General features: G+C 37.5%; 1 protein-coding gene across 1 annotated transcript; it reads right to left on the bottom strand.

The window, feature by feature from the left end:
• Positions 1 to 1,914: 1,914 nt before the first annotated feature.
• Positions 1,915 to 21,216, bottom strand: LOC102874452 (coxsackievirus and adenovirus receptor homolog). Its single transcript, XM_006889825.1, has 7 exons — positions 21,084 to 21,216; positions 18,090 to 18,259; positions 11,872 to 12,076; positions 5,786 to 5,941; positions 4,706 to 4,828; positions 3,301 to 3,439; positions 1,915 to 2,179 (listed from the first exon to the last, which is right to left on the bottom strand). The coding sequence occupies exons 1-7, from the start codon at positions 21,214 to 21,216 to the stop codon at positions 1,915 to 1,917; spliced, it is 1,191 nt and encodes a 396-aa protein (XP_006889887.1).
• Positions 21,217 to 22,702: the final 1,486 nt, after the last annotated feature.

Genomic DNA, 22,702 nt, shown 5'->3' with positions numbered 1-22,702 from the left:
TGTGAGAACAGAAAGGGGTCACAGTGATGCATTTTTAGAAACAGTACCTTCACCTCTAAACACCTTTCAGGTGATAGTTAGCTCATAGGCACCAGTAATTAATAATAAAAATTATATTACCCAAAAGGCACAGATGAAAACATTAACACAAGTACAAAAGTGATTGCATGTTAAGGTTAACCCCATTTTAAAAAATGTTTCCAAACATGTAAACTATACACACTAATATACTACACAGACATTCAGCTTAAGTTACCATTAAAAAGTGTATATGATACTCCTCCTAATCATAAATTCATGCCAGCATTAATTCATAATGTAGCATTTACCACCACAGCACCCAAAGAGGTTAATAGAAACCTACTCCCTACTAAAATTTAGGGAAAAGGTTTTGGAGCTCATGAAATAATTTATTGCAGACCTTATTTACTAAAGAGAAACTGTTGGCTCATTTTACCATATCCACATTTCCTCACACAAACTTAAGGGAAGTACAATAAATTCACTTTCTTATACTAAAACAATATTTAACATATTTGGCAGTTAAAGAGTAGTCCTTTTACTCCTTTCTCTCTTTCGTCCTTTTCTTGATTTAATTTTTATTTTTCCAAATAATAAATCATGTTCACAAAACTACTCAGACTTTTTCAGTTCAACTTGATTTTCTGGGACTACACAAAGACATGTTGGCCATACAATAGCAACTGTACATCCTCCAAGTTTGAAGTACAGAATTGTTGAATTGTTGGAGGAGACTCACTCTCTTAAAATGTACTTGATCATTCTGAACCTACGAGGAACATATCCTCCAGGAATTGCATCCAAGAGGGTAAGGTTTATATATGTGTTTAAAATATAAAATAGGCAACTTTTCTAAAAACCTGAGCCAGAAAAAAAATTAATTTCCAACCAATAATTAGAATTTAAACTTTTAATTACCAAGTAATAACTTAATTACATAACTTTTTGGTTAGAAAAATATTGCCTAATGTAATGAGCAAATATTTAGCTGGGAATTGACATTCTTTTTACAGCATCTGGGTCCAAAAGTTCACTGAACAGTGCACACTACAAAAACCTAGTTCTTTGATGAGGCTTGTCACTGCCATGAACACTGCTTCTTGCCTCAGAGCTTTGGATCATGCACCAGAAGAATCCTACACAACCACTGGGTTAATCTCTGCAGGCTGCTAACTCCCAGTCTTTTTCAAATGAACCCAAAAGAGGCTCCTTTACCTTAGCATATAGAAGAGCTGACTATGTCCCTGGCCCTATAGCAGTTTATTGGTTCAATATTAAAGAAATTATTTCATAGACAGGTTTATGAATAATTAAAAATTCCATAATAAAGTCTTAGTTACTCAAAAAACATTTTAGTGTTTTTTTCTGAGCTATTAAAAATTTTCCAAATAGTTTTTTAAATAAGCTACAAAATAAAGAACAAGTATTTATTTATATAAAGATTCTTGCCATGAAAGTTTCCTTACCAATTTTGGAAAGGGACTACTGAACCAAAATTAAATGAGAAAAACATGCAGGAATGAATTGAAGTTATTATAAAGTACCATTTTCAGATAATACAATTATCAGTGTAGTGTGTATTCTGTTTAAGTTTACCAATTTCTACAGCTATAGTTTCAAATTCAAAGTGCTACATCTTAGGAATCAGTATTTGGAAACTTATCAAATCATTCTCCTGAAGAAAATCTTTTTTGTACAGTTTATCGTGAGTGACTTTAATAAAGTCTTTACTGTTTAAGTGTAACCAAAGTTTTTAAAAATAAATGCCAAAGTGTTTCTGATTACTTCTTTTGAATATCTTGCTACCTTTTGAATCTGGTCAAGACATTTTGAACATGAGAGGTGTGTATGCATCATTTCAAAAGAAGAAAAGCAGCATGGAGAGCACAGGCTCTATACTATGGAGCCGTCCCTGCTCTGTGCTGGAATCATCACAGGTACCGCTCCCATTCTACTGAGATTAGGGGCAGCTATCTTAGTGGGTGGGAGAGTCGGGCTCTGGGGAGCACGTTCAAAGTCTTCACTTGGTACTTGGTTATACTGAGTCTTGGCATAGCCTTCCATGTTGGAAGGAGACATGGATCCCAGGGATGAATGGTTGCTGCCAATGTAGCTCCTGGCAGTGGATGTCCGGCTCTTTGGAGGAGGCACATCTTCCCTGGAAAGTGAAAACCCCAATCAATACAAGTTAAAACTGCAAGGTTTTTATAGGAGCTTTGTTCGTTTTAAAATCTAGTTATGTAAAACAGGTTATCGTAAGAAATGGGATAAAAATATCATACCATATTACTAGTATATACTAAGAATATAAAAATAATCATCTATATAAAATATAGAACCAGGAAAAAAGTCAAAGCAGAACAGTGGCAAAGTCATGAACTTTGCATTTGTCCTTAATTTAAGTATACAAACTGGTTAGATTCATGTATCACCTTAAAGAGTTGATAAAGCACAAATGTAAGGCTACCATTAAAAAAGAAAGAAAATCTTTTTGCTATGGAAGTTATTTAACATCACAGTATACAAGCTTACAGAGTTAGGCTTGTAAGTATTGGAAATTGAAGCGTAAGTACATTGCAACTATTTAACTGAGTTAATTGTGGTCATTTTTAAAGCACAAGTTGCCAAATCTACCAAAATGTCAAATTCCAGGATGTTATTTAAGTCATATGCACACTTCTATTTAAGATACCAAGGTTTTGAACATCTGAGAAAGTAAAATCACACTGCAGAAGTTCTGTGAACTACCTATATTGCACATATAAGGTCTTCTTGAAAACATCAACATGTGTCCTTTTATTCTTTTTTAAACTCTTTATTTTTTTTTTAATTTTATTTTTTTATTATTTTTGTGTGTGTATGTGTGCGTGTACCATCAAATCAGATCTGACTGGTACAGGAGGAGATTGCCCCTCCTTCCCTGGCAGAGCATCTGGTGGATTCGAACCGTGCACCTCTGGGATTGTAGTTGCAGCTTCTTGCCACTAGGCCACCAGAGCTCCCTCTTTTTTAAACTCTTATTACCTATCATTTATTGAAAGATGGCTGGTACATCTTGAGATAATCATACTGCAGTGGTTCACAAAGTAGTGTCAAGAAATCTGAGAAAGTGGCTAATTCTCACATTTGAAATAGAAAGGAAAAGTTTTCAAATGAGAAGAGGAGATAAAGCTTTGAACAAATCGTTGCATAATATTTTCTTTGAATGATTAAGAGAACCAATGCTTTAAAGACAATAAATTTGGGAGACATCCATCAACACATATTTTATTTAATTACCTGATATCATGATGAACTTCCTTTTCATATTTTTCTTCTCTGCGCTTTTTATGGCAGCAAAAGATAAGAAGACCAATGAGCACTAGAGCAAGCAAAGTTCCTATAATAGCTCCTGCAATTGTTCCAGCTCTATTTGAAGCTAGAATAAGAGGTTAATAAGAATATAATTAAGTTAAAATATTATTCACAGTGAAGGTAGGATACACATTGACAGTCTGATTTTCAATAATCAGAAATTATTTAATCTTTTAACAGGTAAGGGAATCAAGCATAGAATCTACATCAAACACAAAAAGAAAACAAAGATAAATTATTTTCACAGTCAAAGCTGTCCAGACTGATTTTATGTGCCACTGAGTCATCTGTGACTCTATGAACAAGAGACCTCAACTTTGACCTATTCAGTGCGACCCTAACCATCTCAGTATATTTCAGCCCACTGTTAAAACTTGGCAAACCAATCCATCTTGTTATGGGTCTCCCTCTCCTACACTGATCTTCCCTCCATCTTTCTGAGCTCATGTCCTCCTTCAAAAACTGGTCCTCCTAACAACATGCCCAAAATATGTGAGACCAAGCTTCACCCTCCTTGCTTCCTGGTCACACTTTCTCCAAGGCATACTTGTTTGTTCTTTTGCATGTAAAAATGTTCTAAGTGCTGCTTGCACTTAACAATTATTAAATATGGCACCCAATAATAGACCTGGCAACTCTTATCTTCTTAAATATCTCTACAATAATGAAGATATTATTAATAACAGTATGTATTTTTTTTCTTTCCATATGTTGTGCTGTTATGGGCCATTAAGTTGCCTGTGACTCATACTACCCTATGTACAATAGCTCTGAAGCCTGCCCTCTCTTGAGCCAATCTCACTGATTCTGACAAATCAACCTCCATTACCCCAGTTACTGTATCAATCTATCTCATCTGAGGTCTTCCTCTCCTGCACTGTCCCTCCACTCTTGCGAGCATGATGTTCTTCTCCAGGGACCAGTCCCTCCTGACCATGTGCCCAAAGTATGTGGGACAGAGCTTTAAAATCCTCACCTCCAAGGAGAAACTTGGTTTCACCCTCTCTAAAATAGACCTACTTGTTTTCTTCGTGGTCCATGGTATGCTAAAAACTCTTCTCTGGCACCACAACTCAAAGGCATTGATTCTTCTTCTGTCATCTTTAGTCCCTGTCCAGCTCTCTGATGCGTAACAAATAATGGCAAAGACCATGGCATGGATTAGGCACACCTTAGTCTCCAGACTGACATTGTTGCTTTTCAGTACTCTGGAGAGGACCCTGACAGCAGATTTTCAGAAAAGCTAATAATAACCAAGTCATAATGTGCTTTGCTCAAAAGGACCATCCCCTTAATCTGGCTAGACTGAGGAAAAGATCAAGATACTCACGAGGAACAACTTCCAGGTGTAGGGTGCACTTGTCGATGCCCACTCTGTTCTGGACTGTACAAACGTATGACCCAGAATACTCAGTAGTAGCATTTTTCACAGATATAACAGGGGAGTTCATATCTATAGTGAGGAAGAGAGTGGGAAAAATCCATCTTTATATACTATATCAACTCACTAAATGCCACATCTGATTATGCAAAGGGTTGCCTGCCATAAAGGCTCTTAGTGCAGCAGAGTTTGCAAATACCTACCTTAGGAAAGAATTATATAGAACAAAGTCAGAAAGAATTTTAGATCATCTAGTTTGGCCTCATGGTTTGTAAAATGCCAAGAGAACTATTTAAGACCAGCATTGTGGAGAACTGAAAGAGGGTAGGTAATGTTCAAGGGTTGCAACTGCTAATTGGTTTCACCTACTACATCAATTAGCACACCACAGTTAAATTACTATTACTTTCATTATGAATTATTAATTAGGTAAATTACTCAGGATTCAGATCTTTTTTAAATTTATTGTTGTTATTTTGTGCTATTGAGCCAGAACTGACTCAGCTAACCCTCCAAAAGGTTTTCAGAGGCAGTTAATCGCATGAGAGGAGACTGCCCGGCCTTCTCTGGCAGCGTAGCTGGTGGGTCCATTATAGCACAGCTTCTTACTGGTAGGCCACCAGTGCTCCCTATTACAATTTAGTTAGTATCAAATTCATAATATAAACATTTTCTTCTTAGATTACCATCAATTTCTAAAATCTATCATGAAGTTTCTAACTATACTAAAACTATTCTAAAAAGTGAAAACTTCATAGAAATACTATTTATTTATATTCTATAAATATTACACTGAGATATCATTATGGAGGACTGAATCAATTCACTGAATCAGCTGATAGTTCTATCTAAAAGGGAGACCATTTTGCCATTCACCCACAGTTGAGAGAGGGAGAGAGGGAGAGAGGGAGAGGGAGAGGGAGAGGGAGAGAGAGAGAGAGAGAGAGAGACTGACTGACTGACTTTTCTCCATAAGCCATTAAGTTAAAACCAACAGTCCATCCTACAAATCTGTGAACTCAGCAGTACCTGCTAACCACGAGGTGGGCAATTTTTGAGAGTTGGACAATTTCTGCCATTCATATCGTAATGGAAGTGAACCTTCTTTTGGTTCACATTTTAGCTTAAAGTCATTTCCGATTTCTTCTGATCCATCAATGTAGCATTTTGTGCCTGAAGGTTTAACTGTGGGGGAAGAAAATGGTAACATTATATGAGAAGGGTGTTCATTTTATAATGAATATTTTGAACACACAGCATGCTACACAGACACAAATTCATTATCAGTTGTCCTGCATTCAGAATTAACAAAAAGAACAGCCATAGTAGGTTCTCAGCACCAATTTACTTAGCTTTAACCAACAAAAACAGGCAAGAAGGAGCTCAGGCAAGCAGCAATTACATTAGGGAGTCTGGCAACATAACAGGCGCAGCTCTGTGTCCCTCCATTCCACGGGGCACAAGGATGATGCGGGTTCACCAGCTAAGGCTCAAAGAAGCTTCCCTTTCCATTCCTTACCTATTCTTTTATTCCACGCTTGACACGTAGCCCTCTGGGAGTATGTGCCAAGTCACATCCCTCTGGGAGCTGCTACCATCAATCAGAGGGTATACAATACATAATTCTAGTAACAGGGACAATCTGCTTAGTGCAGCATAGACCAGTTAGCAATCTATAGTTACATTAACTCAATACCTTCTAGAGAGCAATATTATAAAAAGGTATATCTGAGGTTATGTGTCATGTATGAAGAGCAGATCCTAACACCAGTTCCTGTAATTAATCCAATCTCAACCCTGAATTAATATTCAGTCATCTTATATCCTCTGCTGAACTTCATTAAGGCGTGATATAAATCCAATAGATTATCTTAATCTACAGATGATCACTTTGACAAGCACTAACCCAGTCAATACCCAAGGAAGCTTCATCATGGCTGTCACCATTGATTTCCCTCTCCAGTTGTGGCAAGTCTCTCTTATTAGTATGTCTTTGAGATTGATTCCCTGTGGCTGATTATGACTATGCCAGCTGTTTGTTAGATGCTGCCAAGTTACTGTGACAGATAATGAAACCCTGACTGATCCTGCACTATCCTCATAATCACTGCAGTGTTTAAAACCCATTGCTGCAGTCATTATGTCAACCCATCTTAAGTCTTCTATTCTTTCACTGACTCTCTACCAGCAGTTTGTTCATTTTAATGGTAACAAAGGGAATGATGATAACAAAAGTTTGCCTTTCCATTCATCAACTCATGAACAAATAGCCAATTTTTACACTATTATTAAAGCCAAATCAACCAAGAGTAAAGAGGAAGTCTGTTAAAATTAAACTGACAACCTAGAAATACATACTAGAGCAAAATAAGAATTAGAAAACCTTTGGACAAGAGACAGATGGCATTTTGAAGAGAATCTAAGGGAAGTGGGAATCAGATGCTGTTTCTGGGATGGAATGAGGAGAAGCAAGGATTAAAGAAAGGTGGGGTGTTGTGGAGAGACAATGGACAAGTTTAGCAATTGTGACGAGATAAGGGCAAGTCTAGAAACTGAGTATCACTAACATAGGATGAACAGAGATAAATGAGTCTGGAGATGCCATTTGTAAGCCATCAGTAGTCCCATGTTTTACAGCTTCTCTACAACCTAGGGGAAGTGGTGTTTCTTACAAATTTTGCAGCTGGCTTTTCAGTCTGTTTTTGCAATGTGAAAAATATCAGAACTGCTTCTCTTTTTTCAATGTGGGCTGGTTTAAATTTTTTCTATCTGTACAGATTAATTTTTTCACTATAGTGAATAAATACAAAATTGTGTTTGCTGTTCTGGACTACAAAGAATCTACTGCATTGTCACTCAGGCACACTCATGTACATCTTTTGCTTTCCTTTGGGATTATCTTTTCCTTTCTTTTGGGAATTGCTGAGCTACCTGGTTAGTGTAGCTAACCACAGAATTGTAGTCAATTACAATTTGATACCACATAGAAAGAACAGTAAAGGAGATATTAAAACAAGACTCTACACATCAAGCACCTATTAGTATTCTAACTGTGAGCCTTTCTACTGAAAATTCTCTTATCCCATATACCAAAGACATCTAATGTAACAATATTAAAATAGCTATTATAAAACCTCAAGGTTATACTGGGTCTGGGATCTCAACAAACCACAATCGTAACAACAAAATTTTACCACTACTGGTTTCCCAGTGTCACTTTGGAGCAGCTCACTTGTTTTTAATTAGGAAGAGACCATACAAGTCTAAATGTTCAACCCCAAAAACTGCATTACTAGGAAAATTAGCTCCTAAGTCATTTTATTAAAACAGAGAAGAGAGAAAGATAAAAACCACAAAGGAAAATTAAGCCTTATCTCCTAAATGTTTCTGTGGCTTGAGCTTCCAGAACAGCTGACCATTATCCTCTGCATATTTAATCCATAATCATTAGTACAGCCAACTGTCCTTCCCAGGTAAGGGAACATGACTGTCTCATCATACTTGCACTAATTTAGTAATGATATGCTCCTTATATAGCAGACATTATAAAGATGACACAGCAGTGTTTCATTCTGCTGTAAGTAAGGTCATTATGAATCAGAAGTGACCTGACAACACCTAAAAGCAACTGTGAAAATGGGTAATGACAGGGGATCGCAAAACCAACAAGAAATAGTTGGCAGGAGTGGAGTGCGTCCTTGGGCCCTATGTGCTAAGAAACTCTTTGATGTCAGGGGAGATCAAGACACATAGGACTCTTTAAGGAATCTCTGGCCTACAGATGCTGAAGGAAACAAGAGCTTTTCTTCCACAGCCACAGAGATAGGAGGCATCCTCAATTTGGCATTCTAGTCTCCTAAACAGTAAGAAAAAAAATTCTGTTTGTCAAAGAGGGGAAAAAAGGATAATGAGTATACAGGAAACACTATTACTTTTGTTATTTATATGTAAATCTAAACTTACATCAAAATAGGGAGTGGAAGGAAAAATACACTTCCTATACCAACGTAGCTGCTTCAGGACCTTCAGCATACCTGCTGCCGCCACCACTGTGTTCTGGTAGGCTGGATACACATTCCTTACATCAAGGAAACCATTTTAACTGTCTGAACAGCTCAGTCTGTTTATGATCTATGGTCTTAACAAATCTTTTCAGAGCTCCAGAGCACAGAACTGGTATTAATCCTCAATCAATTCTGCTTTGTTTGTTATCACCACCACTTTATTAAGCACATACCCTGACCTTTTTGGTATATCCAAAAGAGTAGAACAGGCTCTGGCCGATGGAGAAGCTAGAGCAACACAACCATAATTGATTAAAACACAGTGGATTCATGGCCACACTGATCACAGGAGCTCAACTTTATGATCACATCTCCCTCAGATTTTTCACAAAAGAATCAAGTACTCAGCAACTCATAATGAACCAAATGAAAATGCCAATGAATTGTTATTTCAATAGGTCACTGGAGGGTACTCATCTTTCTCCCAGATTATCCAGGCATAATTTCTGGGCAATGTTAGCAGGATCTTAAAAAAAACAAGTGAGTTTCTGCCAGGATTCATCTGACAAGATGGAAGAGAGCAAGGTAGAGTCGTTCTCCAAACTCTGAGGTGGCCTTGGGGAGTCATCCTGGACAGAAACAAGACTTTTGGGGTGGCAAATATGTTCAGTTACTAACCAAAAAGCTGGTGGTTTGAATCCCTGAAAGGCACATTAGAACAAAGCACTACCAATCAACTTCTACAAGGTCACAATCATTGAAAAATCCTGTGAACACAGGACTGTGGCACATCATGAGTCACAACTGACTCAAGGGCAAGTTTGTGTTTTAGGTTTATTTTTAATGGCAGGGAGGGTGGGCGGTTAAAACTAACACAAACATTTCTTGGCTACTTTCCCCTCAGTAATCCTCTGCTTCCATGGTCTTTTAAACTTAACCTTTTCTCCCTTCTGTAAATTTCATTTACGGCTTGCTTAGCTATGGTAATCTATAGGTTTAACCACAGCAGTTGGCATTCACAAAGTGCTTCCCACTTAATCATTCTGAGGAATCAGATGGGGGGTTATGAAGTTTATTTAAAAGGGCCAAATCGCCTTTTGAGCAGTCAAAGATGTTGTCACAAGAGTACATTTTGCCATCTCATATGCAATCAGTACCCAATCTGGCCTACTTTTGGGCTATCTGCTGGAATATCTAAAGGTAGAGTCATTGTCTTATGTGGCAATGATTCCTTCAGTTGGGACCAGAAATTAAACCTGGAACCTGGTCCTATGGAATCCAGCAACATACACAGATCATGATGCTTGTCTACTGTTCTTCTGGGATTTGATACCAATTGCTTTTATTTTGGTACAGATGTCCCATCAAGCAGTGGTTTCATGTAAATAATTCTAAAAAACACATATATATAATCATGTATTTAGACATGTGTAATCTGTCATGCGCCAGTTAAGACTGCATATTCCTAGGCAAGCAAGTGCTGAAAGGTATATTCAGAATCATATTCTCAAGTATTCTTGGGTATGAGATGAGCCAGAGCAGTTGTTACATTTTCACCTGCTGATATATTCACTGCATATATGCAGTTATGAAGAAATTAAATGGCACAAGGCCTTCAGCATATCTGCTGCAAAAATACCTTGTTAAGAGTGCCAAAAAAGCAAAGGTGTCACTTTGAGGACTAACGTGTGCCTGATCCAAGCTACGGTATTTTTAATTATCTCATGGACAAGGAATAAACAAGACCTAAGAATGATGCTTTTGAATTGTGGTGTTGACAATAACACAGACTGATAGTATCATGGACTTTTGCAAGAACAATTAATTCTATCTTGAAAAAAAATTTAGCCAGAATTTTCCTTAGAAGCGAAGACTCCGATTAACATAATTTGGGGGCATATCAAAGGGACCAGTCCCTGACAAGGCATTGTTATCTGGTAAGGAATCAGCAAATAGGAAGATGCTTAACAAGATAGACTGCCAATGGGTTAGAATATAGCAACGATTCCAAGAATTGCACAAGATGCTCGAGTGTGATAGTTCCATTGTGTAGAGGTTTACTATGAGCTAGAAGAGACTTACTGGCACTTAACAACAACACACACTTATTAATTTTAAAAAAAAAGTTACTTCACTTGAACTTCTAGACTCCAAATATAAGGTGACAGAATTAACATGTTTATTAAAGCCATCCACCAGTGGTATTTCTGTGATAGCATCATTTTATAACTAAGAACAATCTTTCTAATGTCATCATACTTCTTTTGCTAATTCCTTGTCCAGGCTCACTGATTTCAATACTATAGGAAACATTCTGATCCAGTGCCATTTGAGATGGAGTGTCCTGCCAGCCAGAGGCAGCAACCAAGGCAGTATCAGAAGCTGCCACTGCAGAGTGCTAAAACAGGTAATGTTCCCATGCCAAGCTGGTCAGAAATTCATTCTTTAGGGGGAAAAGAAAGCAAAACACTTTTCTCAATGACTCTGGAATGACTCTCCAGACATTTAAATACTTTTCTACTCCACACCTAATCAGTTATCTACAGCAAAAGGAATGAGGAAAAAGTTTATGTGGGGAGAGCAGACTTGGTTAATCATTTCCAGAGAATACTAACACAATTAAAACCAACATTTCCTATATAAAGTGGGTCTCTCAGTTCTCCCCAAAATAAAAGGGAAGAATCAGTAAATTTGCCATCATCAATTAGAGAACAACATAGCTATGTTTTCTCTCCACTGCAGCCATTATGTATTTGTGGGAAAATGTATCACAATAAAAATGTAGAAGTGAATTTATGAACTACAACATTTAAGAATATCTCAAAGTGAAAATATTAAGACTTCCGGGTCGTATCATCACAGATGATGCTAGGCAATCTACTTTTAAACTCTTTTATAAATGTGATAAAAAAAGCTGATCAGTCTTACTATTCCTACCCATAAAGTATGCCGTTTTAAGTTTCTTTTATTTGAGGACATTAGAGATACTTCAATTCATGTGTTTAAAATTATTACTCTAATAAATTAAGCTTTTATCTTATATGAATGTTGCCACTAAAATGCTGTGACCAGTCATTTAATTAATAAGTAACAATACTACAAACAACTTACCAAGTACTGTCAGCTGAATCTTCTGATTTCCAACACCAGGAGCTTTTTTCACTTTGCACTGATACGTGCCAATATCTGATAACTGTAAATTTGTGACATTTATTGATGCATCACCAGATTTGAGATCATTACTTGTGAAATGTACTCGTCCTTTCAGGTCTGGATAGTAGTTATCATAAATTTTGTCTCCAGAATATAAAATAATCTAAAAGAAAAAAAATAAAAAGAAGGGTGAAACCACCCACCAAGCCAAACAAGAAAAAAGAGAAAATGTGTATAAATTATTGAATGAGAAACTAAATGTTCTGTAAACATTCACCCAAATCACAATTAAATGATAAAAATAAGTAAATTTTAATACAAAGTATTCTGAAGAAAAAGAGAAAAAAATAAAGAAACAGAACAAGAATAAGAAAATGCAATTACCCAAACATAAAAGGAAAAAAATAAATGGAAAGAAAGAGATCAGTGTAATCCTTACATACAGCTCAAAACTCAATTTAATTGGAGAAATCAAGACTTGCAATGATTAAAACTCAACTCTGCTAATTCCCCATACATTCTATTTTTCTGGAAACCCCTGGAAGTGATAATCGTGAATGTGCTTGGTTATTAATAGAAATGCTGGAAGTTCCCACAAATCTACTGAGAAATCAATCACTAAAAACCCTTATGGAATACAATGCCACTCTGATACACATGGAGTTGCCATGAGCTGGAACTGACTTGAAGCAATTGGTTTTCTCATTTCCAAGTGTCTTACAGGCTGCTCTAGTAGCATAATCCATAAGGAGCTGTACTACTCACCCAAAGGCTGAGCTTCTGCAGTCTAAAATCTACCCCTGCTTCTTAGGAGAAAGGAGGGCAATCTCCTCTGTAATTTACAGCTCTGGGAAACCAAAGGAGAATCAGCTATGAGTAGGTTCTGATTCATGGGCAATAAATTAGTTTTTTGTTTCATAGGCTCAATCAAGCATGTGATCAAGCTTAACCCCACTCCAGAGGCTTAACCCCACTTCACAAGTAAATTCTCTATTCCACATTTACTAGTGGTACTGAAGAGGGAGAAATGGCAATCTTTTTGTCTTATCAGGAGTGAGGATTCTAGATTCTGATAAATGCCAAATAGCCTCAAACTCATCATTGTCATTAAGTTAGAACTATCTCAAATCAAAGCTGACCTCCACATCAGGTTTTTTAGAGGCAATAAATGCAAAGAAGGATACTGTCCATCTGTTTCCTGCAGAGCAGCTAGTGGATCTGAACTGCATGTTTTTGGGTTGGCAGTACAAATCTCTATCCACTTGGCAAGCAGCGAGTCCTTAGACTCTGATAAAAATTACATTTAAAAAAAACCCCCAAAACCAAAAAATAAAAAAAAAACCCACAAAACAAAAAACCCCTTCCCAAGATATATATACTCATGCTGAACCTATTTCAAAGGCTCTTCTGTGACTAAGAGACCTACTAGCCGCTCTATGGGTGAAAGATGAGGTAATGTGCTTCCATAAAGGTCTGTGGCCTTGGAAATTGTATAAGACAGTGTTACTCTGTTCTGGTGGGTTGCTATGAGTTAGAATTAAATCATGAGAAGGAAGTTTTAGGGTTCTGTTTTTAAATTTTGATGGAAATATGAGAAGGCCAGACTTAGAAAGGAAAATCTGCGCTAAACATGACTTAGATTCAAATGGAAGAACAGAAAAATAGCACTGTGAAGATTATAACCCATGTCACTGAATGACTTGTATAGAAATTGTTGAAAGGGAACCATGAGTACGGTGTAAATCATGAATGAAAAGACAACAAAATATTAATTTAGGAGGGGGAAAAAAGGCTTGGGGAAAAAAATTTAATAGTTATTTTTAAACCATCAGTAACCATACATATTTTATAATTTTTGCATACTTGCTACTGAAATCCTTCATCCTGGTGATATGAAACAAAGAGACAAAAAGAGCAGTGGTGCCAAGCTCAGGAAACATGCCTACATCAGCAAATAATGTTTTATCAGAGATGTTAATTATGGGTGGTACGATCAGATTAAATGTCTTATCTACAGAGTATGTCTATAGTCTTCGCATTTATGTGCTATGCATCAGAGAGCTGGACAGTGAACAGGGATGACAGAAAGAGAATTGATGCCTTTGAGGTGTGGTGCTGGAGAAGAGTGTTGAATATACCATGGACTGCTAGGAGAACAAACAGGTTTGTCCTGGAGAGGGCAAAGCCAGAATGCTCCTTGGAGTCAAGGATTCTGAAGCTTCGTCTGACATAATTTGGGCATGTTGCAAGGAGGGACTGGTCCTTGGAGAGGAACATCATGTTTGGGAGAGTTAAGGGACGGTGCAGGAGAGGAAGACCCTCTATGAGATGGATCGATTCTGTGAGTGGAGTGGCGGGAATGAGTGTTTGAGACGGCGAGGTTGGCACAGGATAGAACAGCGTTTAGGGCTCTTGTACATAGGGCCGCTATGAGTCGCTTGCGTTGTTGTTATGGCACATAACAACAACCACCACGACATTCATGTCTATAGAAACATCCTGAAGATGGGGACAGAGTTATTTTCTGTATCTTAATTTTCCTTACAAGGCTGACTATCCTTAGTACCCTGACAATCTTTTTGATTACTATTTTAAGTGTCTGTATCTAGAATGTACTACAAATTTACTAAAGGAATAAAAGAACAGTTGAAAAGTCATCATATTATGTGAATTTAAGTTGTTATTTGCTCCACCTCTATGCCAAATCCACTTGCAAACAGCAAAAACTCCTCAAACAAGGTTACTATATCTTGTTCTATTGATCAGTGATTTGTTCTATTGATTACTGATTAGTTATTTTTATAAAGTCATTAGGTTCAATCTCTTTTATTTTCAATCTCTCATGCTTGGTTCAAAGGATTCCTCATGTTTGTTTTTACAAGGCACACACATTGAGGAAGTCTTTTAAGGAATATCTGATAAATATCTTCCTAATGTTAACTGGAGAAATGTTTGCCTAGTGGTAAGCTGTACTGCAATCTTGTGGAGTTTGCCTTTCAATATGACTTTCCTAGCCCTTTAATATGGCTTACCCATGAGGACAAATGGGAATATGCAAATAGGCTATGTTTGCCTAACCACAAGGGGATATGGCTAGGCTCACCAACAAACTGAGCAGCTCCAGAAACAGATCAGACCTTCCACACAAGTGAAGAAGCAAGGAAATGTACGGTGCCCTTCAGCACCAGACATTCTTGCTCCAGCTACACCTATGGCAGCAGCAGCAGCAGCAACAGCAGACCACAGACACCTGACATGAGAAGGAGCTGACTGCTACCCCTCCCCATGGACAGAAGGAAAGCTAAGAGCCATTGCGCAAATTTGTTGGACAATTTGCGGAGGGGGTCAATATTGGCAAGACGGAGAACATTTTAACACTGGTTAAAAGCTGTGAGGCTCAAGGCTGAGGTGTCTGTATGCACATTTTGAAGAGGTATAACTGTATTTTGCTACTAACCTGGATTATAACCTTTGTGGCTTCCCCAATATGGTTTCTGTGTGGTCTGTGAGCTATCACATCAGATTTTGGATCCAGCAAGGCAGTAAGACTGGTACTAAGGTGAGTAGAAAATGGTATGGGAGCACAGACGACAGTTCCCCTTTGTGAAGTTGGTAAAGGTAAGATATGGCTGTCCCCATGTGGCCCTTGCCCTTTTTACAAATACCAAAGGCAAGCAATTTTAATCCATCCACTGCTCCATGGGAAAAGGATAGTAATCTCTTCCGGGGATTTACTGACTGAAAACCCACTGCATGGTCAACTGTGAGGTGGTTCAGACTTGATGACACAAAACAATGTTAATTATTTTGTAGTTCACCACAGTATTTTCTCAAGAAAATAGATTTTAAAGAGTAGGTAAAAAATGAGGAACTAACATTTATTTACTAGACAATTTTACATAGCTTCATTTTTGACAACTCTACAAAGTGAACACTGTCCACATCTAACATTCCGGATGAGAGGGAAAGTTGTGGTTACTGCACAGCAACCCCTGTTGCAAAGTCACACAGCTAAGATGCAAACCTGACAGATCTGACTTAACATACTGTGCTAACATTCTTTCTAACCTTTCTATTCTCTTTTAAGATCACAAAATATTGAGCATATAAGATTTTACTTAAAACCCTGTCAAGTATATATGATTGTTTTCATTTTGCACATGGGAAAACTGACGTTCAGAAAACAAACATGAGTGGCAGTACAGGACAGTGCAAAAGATAATAAAAGATCAAGTGTGGGAGGCAGAGGTATCTGAATTCAAATCTTCAAATGCATTTGTTACCACTGTTTGTAAAATGTCTAGACTATGCTTGCTTTAGTCAAAATTACCTAGGACCTGTGCCCCTAACGTACCTCCTAAGCTTCACCTCTCAGGTAAGCGCCTATATTCCACAAAGAGAGAAAGGAGAAAAGTGAACAGAATGGATCGGGCTGCAGGTATTTCACAAGCAGAAGGAAGTTCCTGGTATCAGAATCAGGGCACAGGTGTGTCCCTGCAGGGAGTGGCCACAGCCACTCAAGTGGGAAAGTACTTTCTGAAGTTTCCTTCAAATGACACTTGTTAGGTTAAAAATCAAAATGGAGGTTAAAGTGCAACTAAAAAATCCCACGTCAGGATATTTTCCAAAACCAGAACTCAGAAAATCCTATGTCAGGACGTTTTTCTGAAACCAGAACTCAGAAATCCTATGTCAGGACATTTCCCAGAACCAGTTTCCCAAGACCAGAAACTTTATGCCCAAAGGAACCACTGTAATGACCCTATATAAACCCCTTAAGCCTAACCCCCAGTGCTACTCCCCTTGCTGAGCAGCCCTGTGCGCAATAAACTCTGAGAAATGTTTTTATGTCAGCATGCTTCTTGGCTTTGATCTGAAACCTTTCAACACTAAATGGGAAGATTTGAATTTTTAAATTAATTTCTACTTTTAGATGAAGATATGCTGGCGCACAGAGGTTACCGAGTTCAATTATAAACTGAAGTCAGTAGTCAGAAACTACCAACTGCTCTATGGGAGAAATATGTAGCAGCTGGCTTCCATAAAGATTTACAGCCTTCAATGGGTCACCGTGAGTCAGATTCAACATAATGTTGTTGGTGATGCGTACTGTAGGTTCAGAACCACGCACAGCTGATCCTCCAGGTTTTCAGAGGGAGTTAATCGCCTGGGAGGAGACTGCCCATCCTTCTCCACAGAGCAGCTGGTGGCTTCAAACTGTGAGCCTTCGGGACTGCAGCACACCTTCTTGCCACTAGAGCTCCCTCTCTTGGTGTTCAATTGTATATAAACAATAAGTAAAAATAAAAATAAATATATATTTTATACATATCTAAACCTTAAATATTTTCTATCCATGTGCAACATAATTTAACTTTTTCAATTAACTGTATCAGATCAATGTGCAACATTCAATATAAAATGAAATATTCTAATATTAAAAGAAAAATTGTGACATTTGTTGGTTTATCAAGATTTTACAATGGATTCTAATTATTTATAACTAGGGAAACATCTATAACAATATTTTAGTAATTAAAAATTTTAAGATTAAATATTTTATGTTCTTTCTAGGATTTTTTTTTTTGACAGGTATAACAAAGAATTTATTATTTGCATGTTCTTTCTAGGATTTAAAGACTTGTTTTATTTCATCAATTCACTGTACAGGATTTTTATAGAAATATAAATATATAAAACAAGACTTCAATATTAATTTATTATACTGCATTACATTTAAAGACAATTTCCATAATAGAATGCTTGTACAAAAATTAAAAATCATTTCTACCCAACATTTAAAAAAGTGTAGCTTATTCTCAGTCCCCTAATACACTATTTGCATTCCTGTCACACTTCCTAACATGCATATTCCATATTATCCTCACTATCCCATCCTACAGCCCACTTCAAACACATTTCCATAACTAGATTCTTGTAAGCTTAGCTTAGAAGTTCCTCTTTGTCAAGTCCAGCAACCTCTTCTTACTGTGACATGCTAGGTAATTTAGATCACTCCTCACAATTCACGAGTGAGGATCTTCCTCACTCAGAATAAAAATCCAAGGAGCCTGAAGCTTTTTCCCCCCTGTGCCCACTCAGGTGATCAGCACAATGCACACAATAATCAAGATCCCCAAGAATCTGCTGAATGAGCAAATCCTTATCCAACTTACCACTTGATCCACCTTCTGATTATCAGATGGTGAGAGCAGCCACTCTATATCCAGTGGTCCTTGGTCTTCTGGATCAAGAGTAAATTTGCATGGCATATAGGCAGTTTCCCCTTTGGCCTTTTCAACTGTCTGATCAGAAGGTGTAATTATACTTAAACTTCTGATGAAATCTGGAGAAAGAAACATAGACACAGATCAGAATCTTGCCATCACCTGGTTGAGTTGCTCAACTCAAAAACTCATTGCTGTTGAGTCAGAAGTAACTTATTCTGACATGTGAATCATAGAACAGAGCTCCAGGAAGAGTCAGTAGATGGTGCAAATGGTAAAGGACCTGACTATTAGGTCAGCAAAGAACCCACCCAATGCCATCTCTGGAGACAGGCATAAAGATCTGCTTCCAAAATGTCACAGCTTTGAAAACCCTTAGAGCAACAAGAGCCAAAAATAATTTTTTAAAAAGTGTGGTTAAGTAGCTAGTTACTTATAAGACAGCATACGCAAGTATAAACGCACACAGGTCTATCTCCAGACATATATGCATACTTATTTGTGTGTTCTCTCTTTCTCTGTGTGTGACACACATATACATACATAGTTGTTGGTTTTGTTGATGTTATGTGCCGTCAGTCGCTTGCTACTCATAGTGAACCTATATACAAGAGTCTCAAACCCGGTTCTATTCTGTGCCAAACTCACTGTCTCTGACATACCTACTCCCATTACCCCAATCACTGAATCGATCCATCTTATCAAGGGTCTTCATCTCCTGTGTAGTTCCTCCACTCTCCCAAACATGATGCCCTTCTCCAAGGACTGGTCCATCCTTGCAACATGCCCATAATATGTCAGACGAAGGTTCAGAATCTCTGCCTCCAATGAGCAGCCCGGTTTCACCCTCTCCAGGATGAACCCATTTGTTCTCCTAGCAGTCCATGGTATAATCAATACTCTTCCCCAGCACCGCAGTTCAAAGGCATCAATTCTCTTTCTATTATCCCTAGTCACTGTCCAGTGCTATGACACATAGTATGCAATTGTAAAGAGTATGACCCGGATCAGATGCACCTTAGTCTCCAGCCTGACTTTGTTGCTCTTCAGTACTCGGGAGAGGTCACTGACAGCTGACTTTCTCAATGCAATTCATCTCTTGATTTCCTGGCTGATGGTACCAAGAGTGTTGATTGTGGAGCCAAGCAAACTAAAACTGTCAACAACTCAAATCTCTTCACCATCCATACTGATGCTGCCAATTGGCCCAGTGGTGAGAATCTATTTTTCTTGATGTTGAGCTTCAATCCATACTGAAGGCTGCAGTCCTCGACCTTCTGCAGCAAGTGCTTCAGGTCCTCCTCAGATATATATATAGATAAGATAGGTAAATAGATATAGCTGCTGTTTTGTGCTATTGAATCAGAACCAACTCATAGCTGACTCTCCAATGGATTTTAAGAGACCGTAAATTGCACAGGAGACTGTTTATCCTTCTCCTGTGGAACAGCTGGTGCATTCAAAATGTCTTTGGGATGGCACCAGAGCCCCCTATAGATATGTTGTTGCTGTGTATTGCAGAGTCAGATCAGACCCTTAGCTGACCCTCAGGCAGGTTTTCAGAGGAAGTTAATTGCACATATATATATATATATAGTTCTTACATACCATTAAGCCAGACTTGACTCATAGCTCACCCTTCCTCCAGTCGGTTTTTTCTGAGGAAGTAAATCTCACAGGAGGAGACTGTCCATTTTTCTCCCATGATTTTGCATATCCATATATAACAAAGGACATAGGAAGCACAGCCTTCCTACACATAGCCAAACAACTTGTGGAATTGGTTTACTGGCACAAGATCAAAGTCTTGAAAGACAACTTAGTCAACTGGTATAACACTGTTCATTAAGACAGATATTTTACATCCGAACTTGGTGAGCACCACCTGAGGTCTTAAAAGGCTTATAAGTAGCTAAAATGTAACTATTACACTCTATTTTTATGGAGCAAAAGAGAATGAAGGATATTAGTGAAGGAGCACTAATGGTCCACCATGAGTCATGGTCTCCTCTAACATGAGACTATAAGAACTAGATAGTGTTTGGCTACCACTAGCCATCAAAGACTATCATAGATGATCCTGGTTAGAAAACCTTACAGAGAACAAAACTCAAAATTGCCTAAGAAAACCTTTACATTTGAAACTCAAGTTATTTCTAAAGGCCAACTGTCAGTCAAGTAAAGTGGCTTATAAAATTAAATAATACCACCACTTATGAGTAATGTGCTTTCATAAACAACTTCATGAAACCAAATGGCCAACAGCAAAGATGAAAAGGCAAAGAAAAGAAAGAAAACTAGATCAATAGAAAAAAAGAGTACATAGAATGGAAATATAAAGTGCTGACACATTATGAAAATTGTAACCTGTTACAAAACAATTTATGTAAGAACTGTTAAAGAGAAGCCTAATTTTCTGTGTAAACATTTACCTAAAACACAAAAGAACATAAAAACAAAACCTTTTATGGAGTAATTCTATTCTGCATACATGGGTCATCGTAAGTTAGGATGAACTCAACATCAACTAACAAGAACAGCTAGTTAGATAGCTTGCTTTTTGCACTACTGCCACTCAAGACAATTAGTGAAATTTGATAGAGTTAAGACTGGAAGACATATAATCTGTGGCTATGTAAAATGGAATGACAGTATTAGCATCTGTACATATGCTTAGAATTCTCCTTAAGAGTATTGTGATCATCAATATAAATGTTTTCACTAGAATTGAATTTAGACTCTCTAAAAGGTCAGTGTTGTCATATTAATTCAAGGCTATGCTAATTCACGTTTGCCATGGTGCCACCTACACACTGGAAGCTCACTGTCAAGGCACAAGCTAATGAATGTTGACAAGTCTTCTGCCAGTGCTGATTTAAGTCTCAATTTGTATAAAGACAATTCAAAAAGGGAAAACCCAGACACTATATTTTTTAAACTTACAATTTTCTTTAAGGCATTTCTTACTATTAATCCTTTCGTATATCTCTTTTGAAAAGTACGCATCAATCACATTAGATGGTGTTGAAAAGAACCTTAAAGGTGCATAATCCATTAAGGTAACAACCATACACATTGCTACTGAACTGATTTCAGCTTCTGGTGATCCTGTGTATTCAGAGAACTGTGTGCCACAGGCTTTTCAATGGCTGAGATTACAGAGAAGCCAAGGGCCAAACCTTTTATCCACATCATCATGGGATGGATTCAAGCTACCAATGTTGTCTTCTTTTTTTTTTTAAGAGAAACACATGGCACTTTATTAGCCCAAGTAACTGGGATGTCCACTGTGACCCTAAACGTCCAGATCTTGGAATCAAAGTCTGTGAATTTTCCTTTCTTATTCATAGTAGAATATTTTCTTCTTCAGCCCACCCTGAAATGCACCCGTATTATTGTCACACATGTAACGCCTGATCAGATTTTCTTTTTGGACAGTTCTTCCCATCAACTGTTCTAATGCAGTGTTTATCTATCTACTCTTCCCCATTCTCTCCCCATGCAGCCCCCCCCATTTTATAATAACAGCATTATGCAGTATTTGACCTTTTGTGACTGAGATGTTTCACTCAGTATAATGTCCTCCAAGTTCTCCCAAGATGTAATGTTTTACAAGTTCACTGTTTTTCAATGCTATGTAATATTTCATTGTGTGAATGTACCATAGTTTTTCTATCCATTAGTTTGTTGACAGACACTTGGGTTGCTTCCATCTCTTTGCTATTGTGACTAATGAAGAAATCAACATGGATATGCATACATCTGTTTGAGCTCTGGTTCTATAGGGTATATTCTCAGTAGTGGAATTACTGGGTCAAATGGTAATTCTACTTCCAACTTTTTAAGAAAGTGTCAGATCATCTGTTCCATTTTATATTCCCTCCAGCAGTGAATGAGAGTTCTAATCTCTCTACAACCTTGCCAGCATTTGCTGTTTGCCGCCCTGTTTAACTTGCTGCTGGGGTGAGATGATATCTCATAGTTGTTTGAAATATCAACATTTTATTTAGTAGTAGCCAAGAAGAACTATAGCATCCAAGGATCTGGAACTTTTATTTAGACCACACAGGAAAATTATTCCTGAGTTACATATTTGTAAAATAAGTAAAAGTCAAGATATCTTATGCTAAAATCTCTACATACTTCTTTCCAGTCATTTGTTAAAAAGAAATACATAAGCCAAGCCCCTTAGTTTACTGTAACAATGCCATTATCTCTTAGACAGATAAAAGATGGAAAAGAATCTGATCAAAATTATACTGTTTATTGATCTATATGAAGAAAAAAGTTTAATCTACTCCATTTTACAAAAAAGCAATCACGTTGTATTAATTTCCACATAAAAAATGGGTCTATTCTTTACTTACAGCTTCCTATGTGATCAAGTCTAAACAAGCTGATATCTCAATTTAAAAGGCAAATTTATTCTATAAATTTTTTACTTACATTTAAATATGTTGTTGTTGATGTTATGTGCTGTTGAATCAAGTGCAACTCATAGCGACCCTATGCATAACAGCTTTGAAGCCTGCCCTATTCTGAGCCAGGCTCATTGTCTCTGA

This window comes from Elephantulus edwardii, unplaced genomic scaffold (genome assembly GCF_000299155.1).
Source record: "Elephantulus edwardii isolate Elephantulus edwardi_28Jun2011 unplaced genomic scaffold, EleEdw1.0 scaffold00081, whole genome shotgun sequence".
NCBI classification, from domain to species: Eukaryota; Metazoa; Chordata; class Mammalia; order Macroscelidea; family Macroscelididae; genus Elephantulus; species Elephantulus edwardii.
This window is presented reverse-complemented; position numbering and strand designations above follow the sequence as displayed.